Here is a 13,837-nt window from a genome sequence, read left to right as displayed (position 1 = left end):
TATTTCAAAAAGAGGAGCATTTAATAAATGCAGAATTTCAACTTTATGTGTGGTAATCAGTAGTCAGAGTCCTGCAATTTTATTTGAAAGTCAGATGGTGCAGTGTTTGGGAAGAGGAAAAAAAATAAGAATGAAAACAGAACAAACTCAGCTTGTTTCTTTCCTCTCTCCCTCCCTGCGTCCCTTTTTTCTCCTGCTCCCACCCCTCCACCCCCCTTCAGTGCAGCACAGTCAGTACTGAAGGCAGTCAGTATTTTCTATTTATGAACTATTCTATCAACCAGGTATTAACTTTATCATCCCTTTTAAGAACAAATAAGCAATCAGCTTTAAAAAATTATCTTTCTGTTAGAAATTTTCTTTGGAATGTTTATTTTACAGTAAAGGAGGATATATATATAACTGACAAAAAATGAAGGTAAAAACCAACATATTAAAGTAGTACTTAAAAAGGGTAGTTAAAAAACATTATTAATAAGATAAACCTTTTCTTTTAATATCACTTTTAATGCTTGTCGTGACTGCACTTTTTGCTATGCCTTATGATGATGTCTTTTCCTATATTATTCTTAACATATGTCGTCCTTTCACTGTTTTTCCTCACTAAGGGGGTCTTTGTATCACTTCCATTGTGTTCTGCAGTTTTTTTCTCCCTGGAATAAGTTTTACATATTCTCTGTTTGCAAGAGAGAGCAAGAATAATTAAGTGTATTCTGAACATGCAAGATGTGCTTTGCGTATATGTAAATTGGATGTGCACTTCTCTGTTTGAACTGCTACACTCTTATTCATTGTTTAGAAGCTAAATAATGCAGCAGTTCATTAATTTCCGTAATTCAGACAATATACTTTCATTTTTTTTCAATCTGGAGGTAGGAATTCTGTAGCTTCAATAGTAGCTACTCTACAAAGATGATAATGTAAAGTACTATCTAAAAATTAATACATTTTGATTCTCCTTGACTAATAGTGAGTCGCTACAATTTATTGCTTTTTACTTCTTGTTGTTCAGGAATGGAAGAAAAAACAACAATATAACCATGTCCATCTGTCAAACCATTAATCCTTGCATGTTCTGGTGGTTTGAAGGCAAGAGCCTGTTCTTGAGTTGTCAGTTTTTTTACCCTAACTGATTGATATTTTAAATTCCCTAAATGAGTGATTTTACTAACATTCCTCATTTTTTTTTTCCACAAATTGCAATTATAATTTCAATGGACCTGAGACTCCAGTTCTGGAATTGATTTTTAGCTTTTTTTTTTTTTTTTTTTGCCATTCAAAAAAAAAAAAAAAAAGAAAAAAAAGTGTAAGATTCAATTTTGCACTTAACATAACAAATGCAATATTTGGACTCAGATATTCCCATGTAGTTTCTTCACGTTATGTTTGTAGTATAAATTAGTATAATCACTTAACCCCATCAGTCAATTTTTTTGTCTTTTTTCCTACTCTGCTCTGTTTACTCACATCATCATACTTACAAAAACATAGCACTCTAAGTGTCTTCTTGAGTCACCGTGCTTAGTTGCTTGCTGATGCAGGCAACCACATCCTGTCCCTTCTCTAACATCTGCTTGATCCATCTTAAATTAAAGATGTTGATTAAGTCTATTACTTCTCCAAGGAGAAGGCTGTTTCAGAAAGTGGCTGCTTTGCTGGTGGGCAGCTCTGATAACCTACCTTGCTTGCTAGTATTCATGCCTCTGTTTATTATTATATCAACATTGTTTTTTAGCATTCTTCCTTTTCAACCTTATTTATCTGCTAGAAAGAAACCACATTCCCTCTTAACCTTTGTTTTGTTGGCTAAACAAACTCCTTCAGCTCTCTTACAATGGAAGTTTCCTCCTCCACTAACCATCCTAAGCTTGCTACTTTACCAGTTCTCATTTTAAATTACGTAGCTATGGAGAAAGTTTCTAATTTAATGGTCTGGATGAATTCTTCCCATTCATCTAATTCAATTATTGTGGCAGTAATGCCAGGAAAGAACACTTACTGATAGTGGCTGCCTCTGATGTTTACACCTTATACAGGCAATCAGGAGGTGAAAGTGATAACATTTTTTTTTTCTTGCTTCAGTGTTGCTCACTGGATTTCCAACAATATTGACATGGCTAAATACTATAAGTATTAGTAGTACTTGTGGGTTTGCTGTTGCAGACTCATCATGGTACAAGTAAGGTTGTAGTTTTGTTCTTTAAAGAAAATTTTATTATGGAACTAAGAAACCACTGAAATTCTGCATATTTTGGTGTTAGTTTCAGGTGTTTGAAGTACGTATTTGAAACTATACTGGATGAACAAAGGCTGTTTTGTTCACAAAGGCTGTTTTTCTTTCTAGTTAAAGCAAACCAGAATAACCTAAAAATTCAAACTATCCAGTATATCCATCTGCAACCATTTCTTTAGCTTGATTTCACACCTCTAGTAAACTATATTTTTAATAAACAGATATACCTTGTTGGTAATAATAAGATTGTGGCAAGTGCTGCAAATGAAATAAGTCTCTTTAACCTCATTGTTGGCTTTTTTTTGTTTGTTTGTTTTTAAATAATTCAGTTATGTGTAGGTAGGGAAACTGAAAAGTTAACTTCCATGATTCATGACAACTTCATATCATGTTTTCATCTCTTGCTTGGAATCTCCATGTATTTGTTAGTAAGACTGTCCTATATATTGCTGTTGGTATGACATAAAAAGAGTAAGAGCATCAACAGTAAGCAAAGTCTACTTATGGAGGTCTTTCTATTTAAGAAACTGTCAACACAGGTGACTGCACTTCATTTATATTGCTGAAAGTAAACCTAACATTGTAATTTGTTGGTTTTTTTCTCTTTCATTTTTTTCAGTGCTTGGGAGATGGGAAGTAATGATAGCTGGCACCTGAACTAAGATATCTGTGTAGGCACTACCATCCCAGAACTTCAGGATGAATGGGGATATGCCTCATGTTCCCATCACTACTCTTGCAGGGATTGCTAGTCTTACCGACCGTAAGCACTCTTCGTTTTTTTTTTGGTCTTTAATATATTGCTGTTTACCTTTTTGGTGAATATTTGTATTTTCAAACTGTAAAAATATGAAACGCTACTTAGTAAAAAAAAATAAAAAATCTGATTTAAATTAGGCTTGGCATTTAAAAGATTACTTTTGTTGCAACTTAAATTTTTAACTTAACTTGTAAATAGAGTATTTTCAAATAAAATAACGCTAATTCTAACATTTAATAAAATGTAAGTTAAAAACAAAACAATGCAATCTGAAGTAAACCTGGCACTTAAATAATTCAGAATTAAATTAATGCGTCATAAACATATATTGGTAACATAAAAATAAAGAAGAAAGTAAGACGTCTTTAAATCATACATTCATCGAAAAAAAGATGTGAAATACGCTGTGCTTGTGAATATTCCTTCAATTATGTTAGAGTTGCTCTAAAATTTAGATGCTAATGAAAGTAAGCAGCTTGACCTATGAGGCCTCTTTCTTGATTGTACACCATGTAAAGGAAATGGATTATTATGATACTGTTGAAATTTGGAAAAACTTTCTAAGAGCAACTAAAGTTTACACCAAAATTGAATTTAATTTCCTAGCTTAAAAGCAAACAAACAGTGGACAACACAAACCAAAAAAAACCTGATATATTTGAGAAAAAAAAAATCTTGAAATATTTTTTGTGTTTTTCTGTTCTAAAATATCAAATTGAAAGATGCTACTTATATGAATCTATGTGTATGTGTATTTGTTTATGCAAGCTAAATAGTGGACCATCAGGTTGCAAATCATGAGTTTCCAAACTATGGAAAATTTTCTAGAGTTCAGTCTTTACACACGAGATTCTAAGAAAAGTCAATATATGTAACTGGTAGAAATCACTGCTCAAACTTCTTCAGACAAGGGGTTTTGAAACACTGAACTAGTTTAGATGGTATTAGACCCTGTGCTTAGGTGTGTTTATGCTTTTTATCTGTAATTTTCATGTAAAGCTTAGAGACTTGGGAGAAGGTAAAAAACTATAACTTGTGACTACTCTCCCCCAACCCTTTTTTTTTCCCTGTTGTGGAAAGAAGCAGCTGGAATCACATACAGTGATTATATATGTTATATTGGAAAAATAAAATAGCGTAAACAACTGGCGTCTCCCCCCTTTTTTTTTTTCTTCAGAATTTCCAAGTATAAAATAAAGGACCTGAAAGAATGTATTTGATTTATGTTGTTCTTTTTTGAAGCTATTTCTAATTGATCAGTTGAAACCTTCATCCTGGAGTTTTAATAAGTTTGAGTAGTGAGGTTCAGCTTGTTTTCTTGGACCCATTTGAGAATTTTTTGTTCTTTTTAGCTTACTCTTCTTGTACCAATCACCTGGTCATGGCCTGTGGTTTGATGTACTTCTTTCTTTGACTTATAGATGTAAGAACGCCCCTGTAAATGTTCTGTGCTTATTTGTAATCCAATTGAAACATTGATGTTTTACATGAAGTTCAATAAAATTCAATAAGTTCAATCCTTTTTTCCCATGCTTGTGAATAGATATTTTCAGTGAATTACCATAGTCATACCAACCAGCATCACTTGCCTTCTCTTGAGAAGACAACTTATATAGAAATTAATACAACAGAAGAATAAACTGAGAATGTAATAATGACTCTATATTTTAAATGTATTTGTCAGGATTGTTTGTTTTCTTAATTATATGAGGTAGTAATATTTGTATGACTGTGTTCTGCGCAATGTTTCTGAACTTCTTTCACTCCTCTGATAACAGTTTTGAACCAGCTGCCTCTTCCATCACCTTTACCTGCCACAACAACAAAGAGCCTGCTTTTCAATGGACGAATAGCTGAAGAAGTGAACTGCCTTCTGGCTTGCAGGGATGAAAATCTGGTTTCACAGCTCATCCACAGTCTCAATCAGGTGTCAACAGATCACATGTATGTATTTTGTACTTCAGTTTTATGCCATCACTGTCCTTGTTCCTTGAGATTAAAATGAACTAAGGTTGAGAAGGATGTGAGAATCTGAGCAATGGAATTGGGAATTTTTTATTAGGTTTGTTTAGCAGATTACTACTGTGTAAGACTCAATTGTTTCATGTAACTCTGAAATATAACTTCATTCTTTTTTGTTGTTTTTCTTTTTGATCTTCATAATGCTGGTTGTGAGTTCAAATTTGATGGTTTTGACTGTTCTTGACATATTTATGTTCCAGTTAGCTGAATAATGTAAAATATATAAATTATATACCTGACATTACCAAAAGAAGAGTTTTGGTGATGACCATGTAAGATCCATGTGAATTCTGATTTAGTTATGGAAACTTTGACATTAAAAGAATCAGCAAATGTCTGCTTTTTGTTTATGAGTATTTTGTCTCTTTTTGCATTATGTCCTTTGAATTGCTTTCTGTTGACAGCATTGGTTTTTTCCTACATATTGATCAAGTTATCTTGATCAAATGGAAGTAGCTATTAAAAGTCTTCAAAACAAAGAATAAAATCACAGATGTATTTACAGAAAATGTATTACGTTTTCAATAGTTCAGAGGGAATTGATATGCCATTTTCCCTTTTTAAAATAAAATATATAACCTGAATGTTATGCTTTCACGCATACCTTATTTTCACTCTTAGACTCCTTTCTTGATGTTACCCAAAGAGTTCTTTATCAGTGGAGAAGATCAAGATATGAAAGTCCTAAGGCCTAAGATACTTTCATAAGTGTTTGAAACTGGCAACCATGGATATATGTGTATTAATTTTGAAGAGCCTACAGCTAGTGTTTCTTCTGATGTTTAACAAAGAGATAAAAAAATAATAATAGTAATTAAGACAGGGAGGGACAGTGCTCTGCAGACTTGGTTTCTTCGTTCTTTATTTTAGCAATACATTTTTTTCTTTCATTTTAGCATATTTTTTTAAAATCTGACAATCATTTCTTAAAATTTGAAAATGCGTTTCATTCTTAATTTGCTTTCTTCCACAATCACAGAGAATTGAAAGATAACCTTGGCAGTGATGATCCAGAGGGTGATACACCAGTTTTGCTGCAAGCTATCCTGGCAAGGAATCCTAATGTTTTCAGGGAGAAAAGCATGCAAAACAGATATGGGGTACAAAGTGGTAAGAATTTTCTATTATTTACTGATTGTATTTGTGTTCTATATATTTAAGGGCCTAATACTAGCAACAAACACATATGGACTACATCTGTGGTATCTATGCCTTACTATGTGTTTGATAATAATAGTGAGTTATGTATCTTGACATCTTCTAAAAGAGATTGTATTAATGTAAGCAGTGAAATAACTATTGGGAATTTTGGAAAATAATGTTTTATTTCCCTGCTGAAAGCTAAGCTGTGGGATACTTGATTGGATTTGATTTTAAAATAATTTACAGAATCACAGAATCACCCGGGTTGGAAGGGACCTCAAGGATCATGTAGTTCCAACCCCCCTGCCTAGCAGGGCCACCAAACGCACACATTCAGATCAGGTTGCCCAGGACCCCATCCAACCTGGCCTTGAACACGTCCAAGGACGGGGCATCCACAACCTCCCTGGGCAGCCCGTTCCAGGGCCTAACCACTCTCCTTGTGAAGAACTTCCCCCTAACATCCAACCTAAATCTTCCCTCCTTCAACTTGGATCCATTTCCCCTAGTCCTGCTGTTGTCAGCCCTTTTGAAGAGTTTACTCCCCTCCTGGGTGTAGGTTCCCTTCAGGTATTGATAGGCTGCAATGAGGTCACCCCGCAGCCTTCTCTTCTCCAGGCTGAACAAGCCCAACTCCCTCAGCCTGTCCTCATAGGGGAGGTGCTCCAGCCCCCTGATCATCTTAGTCGCCCTCCTCTGGACCCTTTCCAAGATCTCTATGTCTTTCTTGTACTGAGGGCTCCACACCTGGACACAGTACTCCAGATGAGGCCTCACAAGAGCCGAGTAGAGAGGGACAATCACCTCCCTCTCCCTGCTGACCACCCCTCTCCTGATGGAGCCCAGGATCCCATTTGCCTTTCGAGCTGCCAGAGCGCACTGCTGGCTCATGTTCAGTCTCTCGTCCATCAGGACCCCGAGGTCCTTCTCTGCCGAGCTGCTCTCAAGGACCACTCCTCCCAGCCTGTACGGGTGCCTGGGGTTCTTCCGGCCCAAATGCAAAACCTTGCACTTTGCCGTGTTGAACCTCATTAGGTTCACCCGAGCCCAGCCCTCCAGCCTGTCGAGGTCCCTCTGAATGGCATCCCTTCCTTCCACCGTATCAACCGCACCACTCAGCTTGGTGTCGTCAGCAAACTTGCTGAGGGTGCACTCAATTCCCTCATCGATGTCCTTAATAAAGATGTTAAAGAGCACCGGTCCCAAGACAGACCCTTGGGGGACACCACTTGTTACCGGCCTCCACCTGGACATAGAGCCACTGACCACCACCCTCTGTCTGCGGCCTTTCAACCAATTGCTTATCCATCGGGTCGTCCACCCATCAAATCCACTTCCCTCCAATTTGGAGATGAGGATGTGTTGGGGGACCATGTCAAAGGCCTTGCTCAGGTCCAGGTAAATGACATCGGTCGCCTTCCCTTCGTCCACCAATGCCATCACTCCATCATAGAAGGCCACAAGATTATTTGAATTTTTTTCTGGCTAAGTTTGTATATTTATCTTAGTAAATAACTGAAGTTGGAAAAATACACCTTGATTTTACTGAAGATCTGTACACTTACAGTTAGTCTTTAATACCAATGGTTCTTCAGTAGTTCAGGTTTAAAGAATAAGGGTAAGTGAACCATATGTAAAAGCTTTTCTCTGCTACCGTTCTTCTCAGCATTTTCTGTTGCCATACAGGTTTTACTATCTTTTAAGCTGACTCTCTTCTGCAGTTTGTATTGGTAAATAGCAAAGATTGGAGGAGACACCAAGCAAAGGAGACAGGTTCTGGATTTAGATCTGAAGACTTTTTCTCTTGCACTTGAAGTCTGTTCTTTAAGTAGCGAACTATATATTGATTAGGAGAATTTCCATTTTTTGCAGTATGCAAATATTGCTAGCATTTTAGAAATACTGATGGAAGTGTCATAAGAGTCTACAGAAGATGGAAAGTGTGAGGTATTTTGGAAAGGAAAAAATGTTAAATGATTAAGTTCATTCACCTAGATGAATAAAAAGCCACATAAGATTTGGAAAGGACTTGTGTAGGACAGAACACTAGAGAATGGAGAAATTTTATAGAATGAAAAATAGGCCTGATTCTAAATATTTAAAACTTCACTGGTCCTGAAATTTAAGGTCCGATAGCAATTACTGTATGCTGTGTTCAGTGGTAAATGTGGTAGAATGATTCTTCCAGCTGTGTGAATTGTTGCAATTGTCCTACCCATTTACAGACTGGTTCCACAAAGAGACTCTGCCTCAGTGTTTTGCACCAGTTTTGTAGGGTAAAATAAATTTTTTCCAGTGGAAAAGTAAGATAATAGTTTTGGAATTCTTTCTTCCACAAGAAGATTTTGAAAGAAAGAAAACAAACTCAGATACTTTCCTTCTAAGTTTTGCTAATGGTGTTGTTTAGAAGGAAGGTATTGATACAGAATTAAAAATGATGTAAAATGAAATACAAAAGAACAGGTGATGCTATTTAATAATGTTAACACAATGTTTTAAAGAACCAGAAGAGACCAGAACTGAAAAATTCTAGATCATTCCATTGTATTACATACTTTGAATTCATTTATCATTTGAAGCATTGAAGTCTAAGTGTGAAACTGGAAAACTAGAGAGAAAGAAGGAAGAAAGTGAAGCATACAGTAAAAAAGCTATTTTGAGATGAAGATGATCTTGGGAGGAATGTTTGAAAAAGATGGACAAAGCGTTACATCAGTTTCAATGGGAAGGGGTACTCTCTTATCTTGAAATATATGGGTCTTTAAGATAAGTTCAGGAAAATTTTGATAGTCTTATTAAATGTTAATATATCCCATTCAGATATCCAAGGTGAAAGTGCTTGATATAGTTTTATTGGGTCAGGAAAGATTTACTTTTCTTCTGTTTTGTGTGCAGGTTTTGTAATCTCTATTCAAAGTTTGTAGAACAGTTTGGTAGAGATTTTGTGGAATGCTTTTTTTTCAGCTAGAAGACCTTACTTTTTTTTCATAGAATCATAGAATCATAGAATCACCAAGGTTGGAAAAGACCTGAAAGCTCATCCAGTCCAACCGTTCACCTATTCCCAATAGCTCCCACTAAACCATGTCCCTCAACACAACATCCAGTCTTTCCTTGAACACCCCCAGGCTCGGTGACTCCACCACCTCCCTGGGCAGTCCATTCCAGTGCCTGACCACCCTTTATGAAAAGCAATACTTCCTCATGTCCAGCCTGAATCTCCCCTGCCGTAGCTTGAAGCCATTCCCCCTGGTCCTATCACTAATGACATGAGAGAAGAGGCCGACCCCCAGCTCACTACAACCTCCCTTCAGGAAGTTATAGAGAGCAATGAGGTCTCCCCTGAGCCTCGTCCAGGCTGAACATTCCCAGCTCCTTCAGCCTCTCCTCATATGGCCTGTGTTCCAGACCCCTCACCAGCTTTGTTGCCCTCCTTTGAACACGTTCCAGGGCCTCAATACCTTAGAATCATAGAATCATAGAATCACCAAGGTTGGAAAAGACCTAAAAGATCATCCAGTCCAACCGTTCACCTATTCCCAATAGCTCCTACTAAACCATGTCCCTCAATACAACATCCAGTCTTTCCTTGAACACCCCCAGGCTCGGTGACTCCACCACCTCCCTGGGCAGTCCGTTCCAGTGCCTGACCACCCTTTCCGAAAAGTAATACTTCCTAATGTCCAGCCTGAATCTCCCCTGCCGTAGCTTGAAACCATTCCCCCTGGTCCTATCACTAATGACACGAGAGAAGAGGCCGACCCCCAGCTCACTACAGCTTCCCTACAGGAAGTTACAGAGAGCAATGAGGTCTCCCCTGAGCCTCCTCTTCTCCAGGCTGAACATTCCCAGCTCCTTCAGCCTCTCCTCATATGGCCTGTGCTCCAGACCCCTCACCAGCTTTGTTGCCCTCCTTTGAACACGTTCCAGGGCCTCAATATCTTTCTTGCAGTGAGGGGCCCAAAACTGGACACAGCACTCGAGGTGCGGCCTCACCAGTGCTGAATATAGGGGAACAATCACCTCTCTGCTCCTGCTTGCAACACTGTTTCTGATGCAAGCCAGGATGCCATTGGCCTTCTTGGCCACCTGGGCACACTGTCGGCTCATGTTCAGCCGAGCATCAATCAATACCCCCAGGTCCATTTCCTCTACACAGTCCTCCAGCCACACCGCCCCAAGCCTGTAGCGTCACCTGGGGTTGTTGTGGCCGAAGTGCAGGACCCGGCATTTGGCCTTGTTGAAACTCATCCCATTGGCTTCAGCCCAACTCTCCAGCCTGTCCAGATCCCTCTGTAGGGCCTCGCTACCCCCAGGCAGATCCACACTTCCAGCCAATTTGGTGTCATCTGTGAATTTACTGAGGGTGCACTCGATGCCCTCATCGAGGTCATCAATAAAGATATTGAAGAGGACAGGCCCCAGCACCGACCCCTGGGGAACACCACTCACAACCGGTCACCAGCTGGATTTGACTCCATTCACCACCACTCTCTGGGCCCGGTCCTTCAGCCAGCTCCTCACCCAGCCAAGAGTGCATCCATCCAAGCCTCGGGCTGCCAGCTTCTGCAGGAGAATGCTGTGGGAGACAGTGTCAAAGGCTTTGCTGAAGTCTAGGTAGACCACATCAACAGCCTTTCCCTCATCCACCAGATGGGTCACTAGATCATAGAAGGAGATCAGGTTGGTCAAACAGGACCTGCCCTTCATGAACCCATGCTGGCTAGGCCTGATCCCCCGCTCATCCTGCACATGCCACATGATCTCCCTCAAGACAATCTGCTCCATAACCTTCCCTGGCACTGAGGTCAGGCTAACAGGCCTGTAGTTCCCCGGATCCTCCTTATGACCTTTCTTGAAAATGGGAGTCACATCGGCAAGCCTCCAGTCTTCTGGGACCTCACCAGTCAACAAGGAGCGCTGACAGATGATGGAAAGCGGCTTGGCTCTCACCTCCGCCAGTTTCCTCAGCACTCTCGGGTGGATCTCATCTGGCCCCATCGACTTGTGACAGTCCAGCTGGAGCAGTAGGTCTCTGACTGTTTCTTTCAGAATCACAGGAGGGTTAGTGTGCTCCCCAGCTGAGATTACCAGATCAGAGAGAGGAGTATCCTGAGGATAACTGGCCTGACTTTTAAAGACAGACGTAAAGAAGGCATTCATAACCTCCGCCTTTTCCTTATCCTCAGTGGTCACATTCCCAGCCTCATCCAGCAAAGAGTGGATATTCTCCTTTGTCCTCCTCTTACTGTTAATGTATTTATAAAAGAGTTTCTTATTCCTTTTCACCCCAGCGGCTAGGTTAAATTCAAGCTGGGCTTTTGCTTTTCTGATTTCACCTCTACACATCCTAACAACTTCCTTGTATTCATTCTGAGTGGCCTGTCCCTCTTTCCACAGGCAGTAGATTCTCTTTTTCTCCCGGAGCCTCAAGAACAGCTCCCTGTTCATCCACACCGGTCTTCTTCCCCGCCGGCTCATTTTGCAGCTCAGGGGGACTGCCTGCTCCTGCGCCCTTAAGACTTCCTTCTTGAAGAGCAACCAGCTCTCTTGGACCCCTTTACTCGCTAAGACTGAATGCCAGGGGACTCCCCCTATTAGTCCCTTGAACAATTCAAAGTCCGCCCTCCTGAAGTCCAAGGTAGCAATTTTACTTCTCCCCCTCCAGGCTCCACCATGAATCACGAAGTCTATCATTTCATGGTCACTCTATCCAAGACAGCCTCCAACCTCCAATATTTTCTAATATTTCAAGCTCATCTATTGTAATTTCTTCACTGTCTTCTTTTTAAATACTGTCTTTCTACCTTCTGTTGAATCCAGTGTGCAGAAAAATCAGTGCTAGGTGCTGCGATCCAGCATTTGTAGTGCATGCAATTGAGAAAAAGTGAACAAAGGAGGACACCCCGACATCTGGATTACCTTCAGTCTTAGGGTGGCCTCAGCTCTTTGTTCACTTCAGTCAGATTCATCATTAGCATAGACAAAGTGAACTCAAGTTAATTTGTTCCCACCTTCTTTTCTTATGTAGGAACAGAAAAACCATGTGGCTAAAACATGGAGTAAAATTATTGGTTCAGTACAATTTTTCAAAGAAAGCAAAAGCTCCAGAAAGCTAGACAGGTTTTCAGTTTCCATAAATACAAGCTAAAGCACAAGCAATTTTTTGCTGTTTTTCTTTTTTTCCCCCCAAAATTCATTTTCATCTGTAGTTCAACAAGTCTAGAGCTAGAAATGATATTCTTTGTGATTAACAAATATGATGTGGCAACAGAGAGAGAAGCCTGAAGACAGGAGGAAAGCAAATGTCACTTCTATCTTCAAAAAAAGCAGGAAGGATGATCCAGGAAACTATAGGCTTACCAAGGTCTTCAGGAAGATGATGGGAACAGGCACCTGAAGGAGAAGAAAATTATCAGGAGTACTCAGCATGGATTCACCAAAAGGAAGCCACACTTCATCAATCTGATAAAAATCTATACGGAATTGACCAGCATGGTGGATAAGGGTGGAGTACAGGATATTATCTTCCTGAACTTCAGTAAGGCTTTTGACACACTACCCCCATCAGATTCTTACAGAAAAGCTGATGAACTATGGGCTGGATGAACAAACAGTAAAGTGGATTGAGATCTGGGCCCATAGTGTAATCGTCAGTGGTGAAAAGTCAGTTTAGAGATCTGTTAGGAGTGGAGTACCCCAATGGTTAAAAGTGCTTGTAGTCCTGACTAACATCTTCGTTAACAGTGTGGACGATGGGGTAAAGTGCACTCTCAGCATATTCACAGATGACATGAGACTCATTGGAGTGGCTGATTCATCAGAAGGCCCTGCTGCCATCTGGAGAGACCTGGACAGGCTGGAGAAGTGGGCTGACAAGTGTCATGGAATTCAATAGGGAGAAATGCAACATCCTGCAGCTGAGAAGAAACAACCGCAGGCACCAGTGCATGCTGTGGAAATCCGAATCAAAGGCAGCTCTACAGAAAGGGACCTAGCAATCCTGGTGGACACTGAGTTGAACAGGAGTCAGCAATGTGTTCTTGCTCCTAAGGAAGGCTCGTGGTACTCTTAGCTGCAATAGGCAAAATATCTTAGTTGAGATATCACTCACTCAGCAGAGTGATCCTTCCTCTCTGCTCAGTACAGTGAGACCACGTTTGGAGTCCTCTGTTGAATCTTGGAACCCTATGCAAAAGAAACATGGACACACTGGAAAGTGTCCAACAGAAGGCTACTAAGATGATTAAGGAACTGCAGCATCTCTCCCATGAGAAGAGGCTTGGAAAGCTGAACTGTTCAGTCCAGAGTAGAGCAAGCCCAGGGGATCTCATCAGTGTTGAATAAAGACTTGAAAGGAACGTTCAAAGAAGACAGAACCAGGCTCCTTTCAGTGTGTCTTGTGTCAGGATAAGAGGCAGTAGGCACAAACTGGAACAGAATTTCCTTCTAAGTATCACAAAGCACTGTGTGAGTGACTGAACTCTAGCCCAGAGAGGTTGAGGGAGCTTCCCTGGGGATCTTCAAGGCTGCCTGGACCTGGTCCTAGGTATGGCACCCTTCTCTGGGTGTCCCTGCTTGAGCAGGGCTTGGGACTTGGGCTAGAAAGGCCCTTTCCACCTCAACCATTCTGTTATTTTAAGAATGCAAGAATGAGATAGTATGTAGTATGTGGATAC

At 40.1% G+C, this 13,837-nt stretch overlaps 1 protein-coding gene and 1 long non-coding RNA gene across 9 annotated transcripts in view; both read left to right on the top strand.

Moving 5' to 3' along the window:
- The window catches only part of NIPBL (NIPBL cohesin loading factor), a 164,119-nt gene that overhangs the window by 54,274 nt on the left and 96,008 nt on the right, over positions 1-13,837 (top strand). For all 8 annotated transcript variants that reach the window (XM_052670492.1, XM_052670493.1, XM_052670495.1 and 5 more), the window contains 3 exons: positions 2,853-2,996; positions 4,772-4,937; positions 5,995-6,125. In XM_052670492.1, coding sequence (XP_052526452.1) covers positions 2,933-2,996; positions 4,772-4,937; positions 5,995-6,125 — 361 coding nt within the window. In that variant the 5' untranslated portion in view covers positions 2,853-2,932. The remainder of the gene's footprint in view (positions 1-2,852; positions 2,997-4,771; positions 4,938-5,994; positions 6,126-13,837) is intronic.
- LOC128074561 (uncharacterized) lies at positions 7,630-10,649 on the top strand. Its single transcript, XR_008203236.1, has 2 exons — positions 7,630-9,493; positions 9,969-10,649. It is a non-coding gene; the product is annotated as an uncharacterized LOC128074561 (long non-coding RNA).

The sequence above is a fragment of the Tympanuchus pallidicinctus genome, unplaced genomic scaffold, assembly GCF_026119805.1.
Source record: "Tympanuchus pallidicinctus isolate F22 unplaced genomic scaffold, pur_lepc_1.0 scaffold9, whole genome shotgun sequence".
NCBI lineage: Eukaryota > Metazoa > Chordata > Aves > Galliformes > Phasianidae > Tympanuchus > Tympanuchus pallidicinctus.
Note: the sequence above shows the minus strand (reverse complement) of the source record. Positions and strands in the feature narration are given on the sequence as shown.